Genomic DNA, 14,125 nt, shown 5'->3' with positions numbered 1-14,125 from the left:
TTTCAAAATTTCACAGCCTTCATACCTGGAAAATAGTGACACTGGGTATAGATACAAATAAAAAATCGAAAGATTTCTCGGGCCTAAGTAATAAGGGTGCTCCACCCCAAACAAAATGTTTGGAGTGAAACATCCTCATCATTTAGGGGTATGAAGAAAGAAATTTCAAAATTTCACAGCCTTCATACCTGGAAAATAGTGACACTGGGTATAGGTACAAATAAAAAATCGAAAGATTTCTCAAACTTAAGTGATAAGGGTGCTCCACCCCAAACAAAATGTTTGGAGTGAAACATCCTCATCATTTAGGGGTATGAAGAAAGAAATTTCAAAATTTCACAGCCTTCATACCTGGAAAATAGTGACACTGGGTATAGGTACAAATAAAAAATCGAAAGATTTCTCAAACCTAAGTGATAAGAGTGCTCCACCCCAAACAAAATGTTTGGAGTGGAACATCCTTATCATTTAGGGGTATGAAGGAAAAAATTTAAAAAATCCACAGCCTTCATACCTGGAAAATAGTGACACTGGGTATAGGTACAAATAAAAAATCGAAAGATTTCTCAAACTTAAGTGATAAGGGTGCTCCACCCCAAACAAAATGTTTGGAGTGAAACATCCTCATCATTTAGGGGTATGAAGAAAGAAATTTCAAAATTTCACAGCCTTCATACCTGGAAAATAGTGACACTGGGTATAGGTACAAATAAAAAATCGAAAGATTTCTCGGGCCTAGGTAAAAAGGGTGCTCCACCCCAAACATTTTGTTTGGGGTGAAGCACCCTTATCAATTGGGGGGTATGAAGGAAGAAATTTAAAAAATTCACAGCCTTCATACCTGGAAAATAGTGACACTGGGTATAGATACAAATAAAAAATCGAAAGATTTCTCGGGCCTAAGTAATAAGGGTGCTCCACCCCAAACATTTTGTTTGGGGTGGAGCACCCATATCATTTAGGGGTATGAAGGAAGAAATTTAAAAAATCCACAGCCTTCATACCTGGAAAATAGTGACACTGGGTATAGGTACAAATAAAAAATCGAAAGATTTCTCAAACTTAAGTGATAAGGGTGCTCCACCCCAAACAAAATGTTTGGAGTGAAACATCCTCATCATTTAGGGGTATGAAGAAAGAAATTTCAAAATTTCACAGCCTTCATACCTGGAAAATAGTGACACTGGGTATAGGTACAAATAAAAAATCGAAAGATTTCTCAAACCTAAGTGATAAGGGTGCTCCACCCCAAACAAAATGTTTGGAGTGGAACATCCTTATCATTTAGGGGTATGAAGGAAGAAATTTAAAAAATCCACAGCCTTCATACCTGGAAAATAGTGACACTGGGTATAGGTACAAATAAAAAATCGAAAGATTTCTCAAGCCTGAGTGATAAGGGTGCTCCACCCCAAACATTTTGTTTGGGGTGAAGCACCCTTATCAATTGGGGGGTATGAAGGAAGAAATTTCAAAATTTCACAGCCTTCTTACCTGGAAAATAGTGACACTGGGTATAGGTACAAATAAAAAATCAAAAGATTTCTCGGGCCTAAGTAATAAGGGTGCTCCACCCCAAACATTTTGATTGGGGTGCTCCACCCCAAATAAAATGTTTGGGGTGGAGCACCCTTATCAATTGGGGGGTATGAAGGAAGAAATTTCAAAAATCCACAGCCTTCATAACTGGAAAATAGTGACACTGAGTATAGGTAAAAATACAAAATTGAAAGATTTCACGGGCCTATGTTGTTGACAACGAAAACAGTAGATATAACTGTAACTGATAAAACTTAATATAAACTACAACTTCCAATGAAATAACTAAAACTGGCTTGCCGAATGACAAAAATGGTTTAGAATACTCCCTTGAGGTATATTGGTCATTCAGTGATGAACTTACTTCATATAAACTGTTTGATTTTCAAGTTCACTATACTTTATCCTGGAGTTTATTTAATCTTTAATTCTTACAGTACACAACAAATTACCTGAAAATTAATTTTTACTTACTTCTGAAGCAGCAGTACTTGAATTTGATGATCCATCATCTGATTTTGAAGGAATGTTCCTAGAATATTTAACATTTCTTGCTTTCATTTCTTCTAGGGAGATATCTTCTGAGGGGTGTACGATCTTACTGGTGGCACTGGAAGTGTTGATTGTACCTACTTTGTTGCCATCACTGTTGATATTACTACTACTACCTGCTGCATTACTAGTGGGAGGAGCACTTATGGTAGCAGCTTAAAAAAAAACAAGTATGTTAGGAATAAAAAAAACACCTAGAAGACTTATTTTTCACTTTCAAAGACTTCCGTTGATAGAAGAATCAATGAATAATTGACATTTCATTTTTTGGCATTCTTGATATTGACACTGACAGACGTTGTTGAACAAAGTAACTGTTACAATGAGAATGAGCACAATCGATAGTTGGCTTTGCTGTTGTGATATTGTAATTTGTATCTAAAAAATTAGAGAAAGTAACAGCTATAGTTTTTTTTCTAATGGAGATTCGTTTCATTGGAGGGGTTAAATCTAATAAGCAAATGAATATCTTTACGTACTGTCGTACTTTAAGTACTCCATCTGGTAATATCATCCAGAAAAGTGCTGATGAGGTGTGTTTTATTCCAAAACTTCGAAGTCCACCGCTGTAAGTGAAATTTTATACCGTAATTCTTTCATATACAGTGTGTAACAACGAAAACTTAAAGAGCCGTTTTTGAATATAAAAAGTAAAATAAAAAAAAAGCTCGGACACGTCGATTTCCAATTAAAGGTGGACACCTTTCAGACTAATCAGATTTTTTGTAGTACGCACTACCTCGGAGGGGTGCGTCCGACGACCCTTATTTAGATAGGGAAAGTAGGTCGAGTGGCACCTTGTTTTAAAGGTCTTTCACAACTCTGTTGAAAGAAAATTTTTGTAACGATTATTTTTCGAGATAATTTGAAGATTAAAAGGTATTTTTATTGAGTTCAACTCTTTTTAAAATAAATCAAATTGTTTTTAAGGTACAATTTACGTTCAGAACTTTCAGAAAAAAAATAAATTTTTGCTTTTTATGACAACCTGCTAATACGTGTCCATTTGATTTCGTAAAAAAGTAAGAATTATTTGTTTATTACGAGGAGATTTTTTCGGCGTATGGGGTTGGTTACCACCCTTACATTTTAGGTAAATTGAGTGGCACCTCCTTATGAAGGTTGCCTTTTGACGTGGATATTTTATGCTTCTGATGAAAAAGTGAATCATACTAAAAACTTACCTACATAACGAATACAACCTGCTGATTTCCTTGAATGCTGATGACACAGAAAAGTTTAAAAAACTGTTTTAGGGTTAATAAATCCCAATAATTGTTTTTAAAGCACACACAAAAAAAGTAACACCTAATAATAGTAACTCACATAGGAAATGTAGAGTAAATGTTCAGAATGTGCGCCATTTTGCTCCATGCAACAATAAAGATTTTGTTCGAATTTTGCTCTTACATTATTCAACATCTCAGGAGTTATAGCTCGGCATTCATCAATAATTCTACGACGTAATTCATCCAAATCGGCTGGCTGTGTAGCATAAACTTTAGACTTTAAATATCCCCACAAAAAGTAGTCCAGTGGTGTTAAATCTGATGATCGTGCTGGCCATTCAATTGGACCTCTTCTGCCAATCCATTGTCCTTCAAAATGATTATTCAAAAAATTTTGAACCTGCTGGGCATAATGGGGTGGTGCACCGTCTTGTTGAAAATGGTTAAATTCATGTTGACATCTTGGATCCTGTTCAATTATTTCAACTATAAGAGGTTGTATTGCCTCTTCAAGAAGTTTTAAATAAGAATCACTGGTTAAATTTCCATCAATGAAAAATGGACCTATAATACTATGATTGCCTAATATTCCGGCCCAGACATTCAACTTTTGGGGATGTTGGGTATGTATTTCTGCGTATTGTCTTGGGTTTTCATCCGACCAATAACGGCAATTGTGACGGTTCACGCAACCATTTAAATAAAATGAGCTTTCGTCCGAAAAACAGATGTTATAAAGCAGCTCAGGATTTTGCATTAATCTCTCAGTCATGCCCTCACAAAACTCCTGTCTTGGGTCAAAATCATCCTCATTGAGTTCATGAACAAGTTTAATTTTGTAAGGATGGAATTTGTGGTTTTTAAGGATTCTCCATGGGCTCATATGGCTTATTCCGGCCATTGCTGATAAACCTCTGGTACTTAACCTGGGATTGGCGATGACTTGACCAATAACTCTAATCGCATTATCGTGATTCACTACCCTTCTCTGAACATTTCTTTTCTTATTTAAAACCGAACCTGTCTCCCTGAATTTTGTGACCAAATCCAGAACTTAGGTGTTTACCAAGGTTTTGCTCGTTAAATAAAATTGATGTTCTATTAGCATTTTGGTCTTTGCCAAAAAATAAAGCAATAACTGAAACCCTTTCAGCAGTAGTTAGGCATTTTTAAACAAATAACAATACACGACCCGTTTAAACAAAACAATCGAACAATGTACTAATGAAAACTGGAAGAAGAAGAGTGGGTATTGATTTAAAAAAAGGGGTTTTATTTAACAAAAAGCTGATAAGAAGAACTGCTCGAAATTTTTTTTATTTAGGCATACAAGTTACCAAGTTGTCCGTCTAATATATATTATTAACATGGCAATTTTAACTTAAAATTATCTCGAAAACTAATCGTTACAAACATTTTCTTTTAACAGAGATGTAAAGGTATTCGAAAGACCTTTAAAACAAGGTGCCACTCGACCTACTTTCCCTATCTAAATAAGGGTGTAAGGTGCCACTCGACCTACTTTCCCTATCTAAATAAGGGTCGTCGGACGCACCCCTCCGAGGGGGTGCGTACTACAAAAAATCTGATTAGTCTGAAAGGTGTCCCACTTTAATTAGAAATCGACGTGTCCGAGCATTTTTTAAAAATCTTACTTTTTAAATTCAAAAACGGCTCTGTTAAGTTTTCGTTGTTACACACTGTATTATATTGTGTAGCATTCTTACGAATGATATCTGATTCAATTCCATAATAATAACAATATAAAATATTTCACTTGTTGGAAAGTATGAAAGCATTACAATAAACATTTACATACAGTAACAAATAAGACGTCTATGTATGACTAAAAAAAAGTTTTTTGATATAAAACAGCAACCCTCTAGCTCCAGTTGCGTTTGGTTGGTCTTATTGGTATGCCCTAAATTATTCTCTATTCTCATAAACGTAGAGACACATCTCATATACAAACAGATGAGCAGTTGTGACTATTTCCAGCTCTTTGAATGAGTTTCTGCATGAATGTCGTCATCCTAAATTAGTAACGCTTTTGTAAAATTAATACTCTTTCAGCAGAAGAGCTCATACCCCAATTCAAGATTCCATAGCGCAAATGACAGCCAATAGTTGCATGATACAGATTTAAGAGAACCCCTCTTTCATGATGCTCTTAGTGTGTATCGAATGTTTAGAGTACAAACTGAATAGGATTTTTTTTTAATGTTCATATGAAAGTTGTTTTTTTTTTCTTTCATTGTTCAATGTTTATGTGAAAGTAATTGTTTTGGTAGGGCTTTTACTTACGAAAGTATTTTCTATGCATAATCTACACATCTTTGTGAATAGTTTAACTTGAACTTAATTGATTTCTTCCTTCTTCTGGAAGTTTCCCACATTTTTTAGTATAAATATGGAGAAGCAAAAACCAAAAAGGTTTTTTTCCCAATAAGTTATTCTTCTTGAGATTTTCTTGTTGGGCAGGCATCAATTACTTAATTGTTAAGTGAAAGAATTAACAAAGTGATATTCGATGTATTTATGAACGTAATAATAATAATAATAATATTTAATAATCCAATTAAGTCACGTACAGACATAGGATTAGTCACATAAGTAAAAAAGTACATTCTAGAATAGATTTAAAAGAAAAGCAAAATTAAATAGAAGCAAAGTGGGAGTGCCTGGTACATGAAGTGTTTCAATCACCAAGTGATCATCTTCAAGAGCAAGATTAAACTTCCTCTTGAAGTTTTTAACACCTCGACACGTGTTTCGATCACCAAGTGATCATCTTCCTCTTGAAGATCATCGAAACACGTATGGAGGTGTTAAAAATAACGATTTGGTGTTGGAAAAAAACTCCAGTAATGTTCATGTGTGTATAGACAATGTATAACATCAGGACTAGACAAATACTGTGTTTAAAAATTCATTTAGTCTGTAGAAGGGAGTCCGTATGAGCATTTTTCGAAGTATGAGAAATTTTTACATTATTTGGAAGTTCATTGAAACTGCCCAGACCTTTGAAAAATAACGAGTTCATACTGCTTCGTGAATTTGTCCTTGGAATGTGAAAATTGGTGTTCGATCTAGTATCATAATAATAATAATAATGTTTATTCAAGGAAATAGTTCATGAAGAAAACAGTGTTACATGAATAATAATGAGTAAACATTGAAAACATCACGGAAGTATTCAAGATACTTGTATGTGATGATGCTAGAACAAACAAACAAATATATACATACATATATAGTACACATAACCGTAAACACTAACTGTTTCACACATCTAATATATCTACTACTTATATATCAGTATACACTTATAACCAGCAGAGCCACTTAACAACTGAATAGATTTGTTCCCTCCGTCAACCGGTCACACCCCTACGAGCAACCCTCAGAAGTCTTCGAGAGACTTGTACGAGCAAGGGAAGACGGGGGGTCCTATCCTGTAACGTGCTATCCTGATTAAGGATTTCTTCAACCAAAAACTTTAGCCAAAATTGTAATATATTAAAATATAGAAGATAAAGAATATAAAAGAGTATAAAATTAAATAAAAACGAGCTCTCAATTTGTTTTTTGCTTCATTGTAAGTATTTTAGATTTATAAGATTGCATAATCCAATCTTTGACCTCATCTTTATATTTTCTGAATTTGTCTATGCTTTTTATTTTAGCTGGTAGTAGATTGTATAACCTTGGAACGATGTATTTACATGAACGTTGACCAATTGTTTTTGCACTTGTGCAGGTATATATTGATTTCCCTCTTGTTTCATAATTATGATCTAGAGTATTTACTGGTATTTTTTTCTTATGGATGTTATTTAATACATTTTGACAAAAAAGCTGCCTTACATCAAGAAATTGGCTCTCTTGAAACAGGTAATCAGTTGGGAAGTCAATATTCTTTCGGTAGATGATTTTAATAATCCATTTTTGGATTACATTCAGATTATGTAAGTGGTGTTCAGCCACTCCACCCCATCCCAAAATACCATAACTAATAAGCGCCTGGACCAAAGAGAGATACAACGTTCTAAGATTTTTTAAATCGAGGAAATCTCTCAGGTACCTGAATCTAGACAGTACATCATGATGATGTACTTCACTATTTGTGATTATAATGTTTACTAAGTATGTTGCAATTTATTTATTATTTTAAATATGAATATCATAGTTTTATAGTACAGTCGTTGAGAGACATTAAGCCACCTTAAACTACAGAGCATATTATGTATAAGTGTCATTATATTGCAGAGTAATATTATTCACATTCCACAATTTAATTTGTTCTGATGAGTTGGTTCTGTGTATGGGAACTCTGGGCAGCTGAATTTAAAAGTGGCAGTAACAGCTTGGGACGATAAACGTTCGAGACGTGAGAGAGATAGCAGAGGTTATGAACATGTCAAAAGAATGTGTTTGTCACATATTAAAAATTGCGCTTCGAGGACAGAGATTTTTGTCGAATGCAGAGACAATCACCTTCGTGAACAATTATTTTGCAGGGTTACAGAGATGGGAATATGGCTGGGAGAAGTGCGTAGAATTAAAAACAGACAATGTAGAAAACAAAAACTGAAAACATGTCTTGTTTCTTTTTTAGTTCGAAAACTTTTCAAGCCAATCTCGTACAGTAATACCACTAGTATGAATTTGTATCATTTATACAGATATTTCTTAGTTTTAGTTCATTTGTAAAAACGAGTCTCCAATCAATAAATGAATTTGTGAACTCAGGGATGATTTTTCAAGTTGATGTTTGATGAGAAGAGAAAGTAAATAATTTTTTGGGAAATCTATGAAGAATAAAACACGAAATTAATTTTACATGTTACCTGATGTTATTGGTTTGAAATCAGCACCAACTACGGGGGTACCACGTCCCCCAGGGGATGTACTAGGAATGGCACTGGGAAAAAGTGGTTTGTGAGGACCTCCTTGTCCATGAAGCATTGCTTGCATATGACCTGCCATCATTGGCATCCTGAAAATAAAGTAAATGTCATAAATGACCTGTCTGAATTCTTTTCTGAGTGTCACATAACCATGTTTGCGGATGACACTGCAATTACTGTGGCCGACAAAAACGAAGTTGAGTTGTCAGACAAAATAAATAAAATAATAGATAAATTCAGTGCTTGGTGTCAACGTAACAAACTTATTCTGAATAAATCTAAATCTGTTTCAATGAAATCATTTATTACGAAAAATTTCAGCAGTGACTCTTCCACAATAAATGGTATTCGATCCTCCAGCGAAGTCTTGTTTTTAGGAACGTCTTTAGACGAAAATTTGACCTGGAGCGGTCATATTCAGAAGGTCTGCAACAAACTCAATTCCGCATATTACTCAATCAAACAATTGAAAAACACTCTAGATAATTTTGGATTGATGAATGTCTATTTTTCTATGGCTTATTCTCACATCAGCTTTAATATCATTTCTTGGGGATGTGCAAGGGAATTTCCACGAGTTTTTGTTGCTCAGAAAAGATTGCTGAGACTAATTTTTAATATAGATTTTCAAGATAGTTGTAGACCAATTTTCTTAAGAGAGGGCCTATTGACGGCACCTTTATTTATCTTGAAGTATGTCACTTTTGCCCGTAACAATATAACTGAATTTGTCACAAATGCGGATATACATGGTAGAGACACCCGTCATGGGAAACTGTTAAGAACCCCCTCACACAAAACGGCTTACTTTAGATGCTCCCCACTATTTAATACAACAAACTGTTATAATAACTTGCCGGCATCCATTAGGAAAATCGAGTCAGATAAACTTTTTAAAATTGAGGTGAAGAAACTTCTCTTACAGAAGTGTTACTACAGTCTTGAGGAATTCTTGCACGACACTTTTTCATGACATTTTGAGAGTATTTGCTAGAGCTTCTCCGATTTTTTATATTATACTTCTATGTTGTGAAAGTTTGTGGACGTGAACCATATTTATTGTTTTGTATTGTTCAACTTCTGTAGTTTTATTTTTGTTTTTTAATTATGACTTAGCACATGTACTCAATGTACCAAAATGTCAAATAAATAAATAATCATTAGAAACTACTTTGGAAAGCACAGAGTACCGAGACAATGTTCAATTACTTATTTATAATACCCAAAGTAATATATTCTCATGAATAATCAATCAATCGGAACTGTGCTTCATTGTCCAAGAATCAGTCATTATTGACAAAGGGATGAGTGCAATAACTTGTAGTACAATCCATAGTGTCATATATATAAAAATTAAATGTAGATATGTATAGGTAAAATGTAAGTATATAATTCAAAATATAAAATTATTTTGTAATATAATTTTTAATAAAATAAAGATTAAAGAAAGGGAAATAATGAGTTCGGTACATTAAACATCAGTAAAGTTGGGTTAGATCAATAAGACACATACAAAATGTAAAGCTTACTTATTAATAATAATAACATTATTAAAATAATGACACAGTAGGACTGTTCTATTGAGATAATAAATTTTTATTATAGTATTCCTGCAGGTCGTAGTATGCTTTTGGCGAGAGGAAGTCTTTTACTGCATTTCTAAAGCGCTTAAGATTTTTCAATACTTTTAAATATTTCGGTAGGTGGTTATATATTTTCCAACTTCCATATATAACTGAATTTTTTGTAAGATTTGTTTTGATATTGCCATACTAAGATTGTTGCTTCAGGTGGTTATATAAGTGAGAGTTAAATTAATGCTTGAAGACTGTTATGAATCAAACAGTTTCCAAAATTGAAATATTAGTTATGGTAACAGTGGTCCCTTGTTAATATCTTCAAAATGGATTCTTGGCTTTCTAAACGTGTAGGTCATTTGATGCTGAAGATGCAATAAGGCAAGTGTCTTATTCCGAAACATCGGATGTCCAGCAGGGAGGATGACTGTGTATAAGTAAAATTTCACCTTTCATGTACTATATTTTGTAGCAATCCTGTGAATAATATCTGATTCAATTCCATGAGGAATGTTTGAAATACAAATTGGATAGGAAAAGGTGTTTTTTGTATAATTCAATATTCATACGGAAGTAATTGTTTCAAAAGTATTTTTTCTTCCGTGTAATTCAATGTTGATATAAAAGTAGTTGTTTTGAGAGGGCTATTTCTACAATTTTTGTCTGAAAGTTACTTATTTGCATGATTGCATCTTTGTAAAGAGTTCATTTTGGAAATAATTGTTTTCTTCCTTTCTTGGAAGATTCCCACTTTTTTGTATAAAGATAGAGAAGTAGAAAGCCAAAACCTTCCTTTTCCAAAAATGAATATCTTCTAAAAAATATACTCTCTAGTTCAATTGCTTTGTAATGAACATCTCTCCTTTCACAAAAATGTTTATAGTTAAATAATGCTTATCCATGACAATAATTACACAATTTTCACAAACATTTTCATTTCTAGACACGTTTGGCTAACACCGTAGGTTACTAACTAGCTTAATAACTGATCAGTTGAAATTTAGAACACTTCATAAATAATCAACATAGTTTTTTTATGAAAAAGTCTTGTTACCAGCCTCTTGGTGTTCGAACAAAATATTAGAGGTTCTGAAGAAAAGTACAGAGGGGGGCCAGTCTATACAGATTTCTCCAAGGCATTCGATCATGTGAATCACAATATATTATTAAGTAAGATGGAAAAATTTGATTTTACAGACCTGTCACTATCATAGTTTGAAAGCTTCTTATATGACCAATCTCAACAAGTTCGGGTAGGAAATGCTAGGTGAACTATCATTCATATAATGACGGGAGTACCTCAAGGGTCTCATTGTTCAACATCTTCATAAATGACATAATAGAATGTTTTGAAAATTTGAACTTTCTAATGTTCGCAGATGATCTTGAAATTTTCAGATCAATACCATCATTAAAAGATGTTACTCTGTTACATTATCTAAATAGCTTAGTGTATTGAGAACAATTTACACACGAACACATCAGCAAATAAAGTTTTATCAGCTTTCACATTGTGAATAGAAAATTTTACACCTCATACTCCCTGACTGGTAATCCACTAACATGTGTCACTTCAATGAAGGAACTAGGAGTTATCATCAAGTAACTGTCAGTCCATTCACATAAATATGCCTTACGTTGTGTTCCCCAATCTGTAAGTTCAGCTCAAGCCTGAGCATCATATCATCTTAAAATTATAAACTGAACTCACCCAGGGTGATGCAAAAAATGTGATCCTACTGGTCCCATAGACATCATTGGTCCCATTTGCATTCCAGGAGGTCCCATCATTCCTGTAATCATTCCAGGCATTCCTTGCACAAGTCCAGGTGAACTTCCCAGTAGTCCTTCAGGTTTTGACCGTTTTAACGCAGGCTCATCATCTTCAGAACCAGAATCGTTTCTACTTCCTTGTTTTTGTCGTTCATGTTCTCTTAAATCAGCCGCAGGTATTCCTAGTATGCAAACAAAAACTACCATAAAAACCTGAATGTGAAGGAAGAGATCCACAGGTTATAGACCAATTATAGGCCTATGCCTATCATTTTTCAAAAATTCAAAATAAACATTACCCTCCATTCCATATATTTCAATGTCAACATTGGACCGATTAGGCAAGGAGTTAGGAACCTTATCTATCGTTTCCTTATGCACTTGCATGCAATGTATGGACAACCCAGGACCTGTGTACAATTTTTTATGACAAATGTGACATTTGAAATGTTTAGCCTTTTGATGTTGAATTAAGATCTTCTCATCTTCGAATTCCCTGTTACAATACCTACATTATGTTAAGGAAAAATATATGAAGACATGCAATTTCATTTCCATATTTTTTCAACAAAAGGATACCAACACCATGGTTTAGATAACTTCTTCTTTTTCCTGCCCATTTTTCAAGAATAAACAATTCCTTCACAACCTCGGCCGATCCAACACCATTAATAGATCAATACCTTGAAGGGTGAAATAATTCATGTAACATTAGAGGAATATACAAACAAGAAACACATAAAAATGTAAGATTAAGATTTCGATCAAAAATGGTGACGCATGAAGATATTTTTGGAGAGTCCTCCATAAAATATATCCCTAGACAGAACAATGCAGTGTTGCCAATCAGATCAAAATCACAGCCTCGGCATGAGGCTGTGAAAATGATTATTTTTAAATAGTTGAATTAAGACGGCTGACATACTGATGGAACGCAACTCACACGACCTACTCATGCAATTAGTTGCATGAAATCGATATTTTCATATTGTTGTATAATCGATGCGACATATGACTATAATTAAGTCAAAATGGAGTCGTCAGGAGACGAGGATTTTATCATTTCTTGGTATTCTCTTAGGAGAAAAAAGACGTTTCTGGGTGCGCCCGATATATTGTAAAAAAATTTGAACGAAGAATGTTTGTAGCTGCAAGGAAATTCCATGACCCGATTAATTTTGAATCTATATCGTTCATTTTGCTTCAAAATTAAGAAATAATGACCATACATACACAAACTAATGCAACTGATCGCGCGCTGTGACCGGCATTTCCAGTAGTGATAGGCATAATCCAATTATCTTGATAATCGAATTATTAGTAATCGAATTGTCTGAATTATCGAAGTATTATTCGAATTATAAATCACTCGCAATGTGCAGTAGAATCACTCAGTTGACATTGATAATACAGTAGTTGTTCAATATGTGAATGTACCTCATTTGATTAAACTGTGATTTTTCACTGTTAACTAAGAAAAATGTCTCATTTCATTTTTATACGATGAGAATTCATTTTGAGTTTGCGAATTTATTGTAAATTTTGTTCATAGAGTTCTGTTCAAATTTTGAAATAGCATTTCATTTCATTAATTTTTCAGATAAATCAGTTCCGACCGTTCTCAATTAGTTTTGATAATAGCTGTGTTTTATTGACATCTATTGTACTCCAGATTATGTCATTCCCGCCAAAAGTTATTCGCTGTCCTGCTCGATTAAATAACATCGAGTAGAGAATAACTTTTGTCGGAAATAGTCCAATCTGGAATAGGATTAGTGCCAACAAAAACACCTGATATTAGCGGTTGACTTGAAAATGACAATTATGTAAAATTTTTGTGATTCTGGTAAAAAAAATCTCGAACAGCTGAATATTCAAAATCTGCGATACAAATAATGTCCAATTAATTCTACTTACGTATTTGGCAAATCGTAGATAGTTTGTGAAGACAATTTCCTTGTCACATACAAAATATTTAGAGAAGAAGAATAATTAGGATTATCTTGATAATCGATTCGATATCTCGAATTATTATTATAATAAAATTATCGATTGTGCAAGCGTGAATACTTCAACGAAATCTTTACTAAGCTTGGGTGAGAAGTTTTTTTAATGCTTGTAGTTGAGTATTTGTACCCTTAGGTAACAAGTTTTTTATGAGAAAATCACTTCAAAAGAATCTCTGTACATCGACAATGTTTAAAAAGCTGCAAAAATTCCACAGTGTTATGAAAGAATACATTTTATCAGCATCATTCGATAACCACATCAGTTTAAACTGGTTGAAAACATTAAGTAACGCTAAAGAACCAATTAAATTTTATGTAGAATGAATAACGGTATGACATATCAATGTCATAAAACGAGATTACAGTAACAGTAAAACAGATTCTAGTCACAATAAAAATTTGACTGTGCTATAGTCAACACATTGTTAACTGTTCTTATAGAAAATGTTACAGTGTTTGGTCTACTAAAAATCGATTATTTCTTAGAAAAATTAATCGTTTTGTGTTAAACTCACCACATAATGTTTCGGCTTGTA

The 14,125-nt window shown here is 33.6% G+C and overlaps 1 protein-coding gene across 1 annotated transcript in view; it reads right to left on the bottom strand.

The window, feature by feature from the left end:
- The window catches only part of BuGZ (Bub3 interacting GLEBS and Zinc finger domain protein), a 30,315-nt gene extending 17,904 nt beyond the window's left edge, over positions 1 to 12,411 (bottom strand). Inside the window, exons 1-5 of the mRNA XM_023167466.2 lie at positions 12,160 to 12,411; positions 11,880 to 12,088; positions 11,519 to 11,762; positions 8,171 to 8,319; positions 2,014 to 2,246 (exon numbers count right to left, since the gene is read on the bottom strand). Coding sequence (XP_023023234.1) covers positions 2,014 to 2,246; positions 8,171 to 8,319; positions 11,519 to 11,762; positions 11,880 to 12,088; positions 12,160 to 12,200 — 876 coding nt within the window. The 5' untranslated portion in view covers positions 12,201 to 12,411. The remainder of the gene's footprint in view (positions 1 to 2,013; positions 2,247 to 8,170; positions 8,320 to 11,518; positions 11,763 to 11,879; positions 12,089 to 12,159) is intronic.
- Between the last annotated feature and the right edge of the window lie 1,714 nt (positions 12,412 to 14,125).

Source organism: Leptinotarsa decemlineata, unplaced genomic scaffold (assembly GCF_025532065.1).
Source record: "Leptinotarsa decemlineata unplaced genomic scaffold, Ldec_3_MD MMD2_tig00026358_RagTag_RagTag, whole genome shotgun sequence".
NCBI lineage: Eukaryota > Metazoa > Arthropoda > Insecta > Coleoptera > Chrysomelidae > Leptinotarsa > Leptinotarsa decemlineata.
Note: the sequence above shows the minus strand (reverse complement) of the source record. Positions and strands in the feature narration are given on the sequence as shown.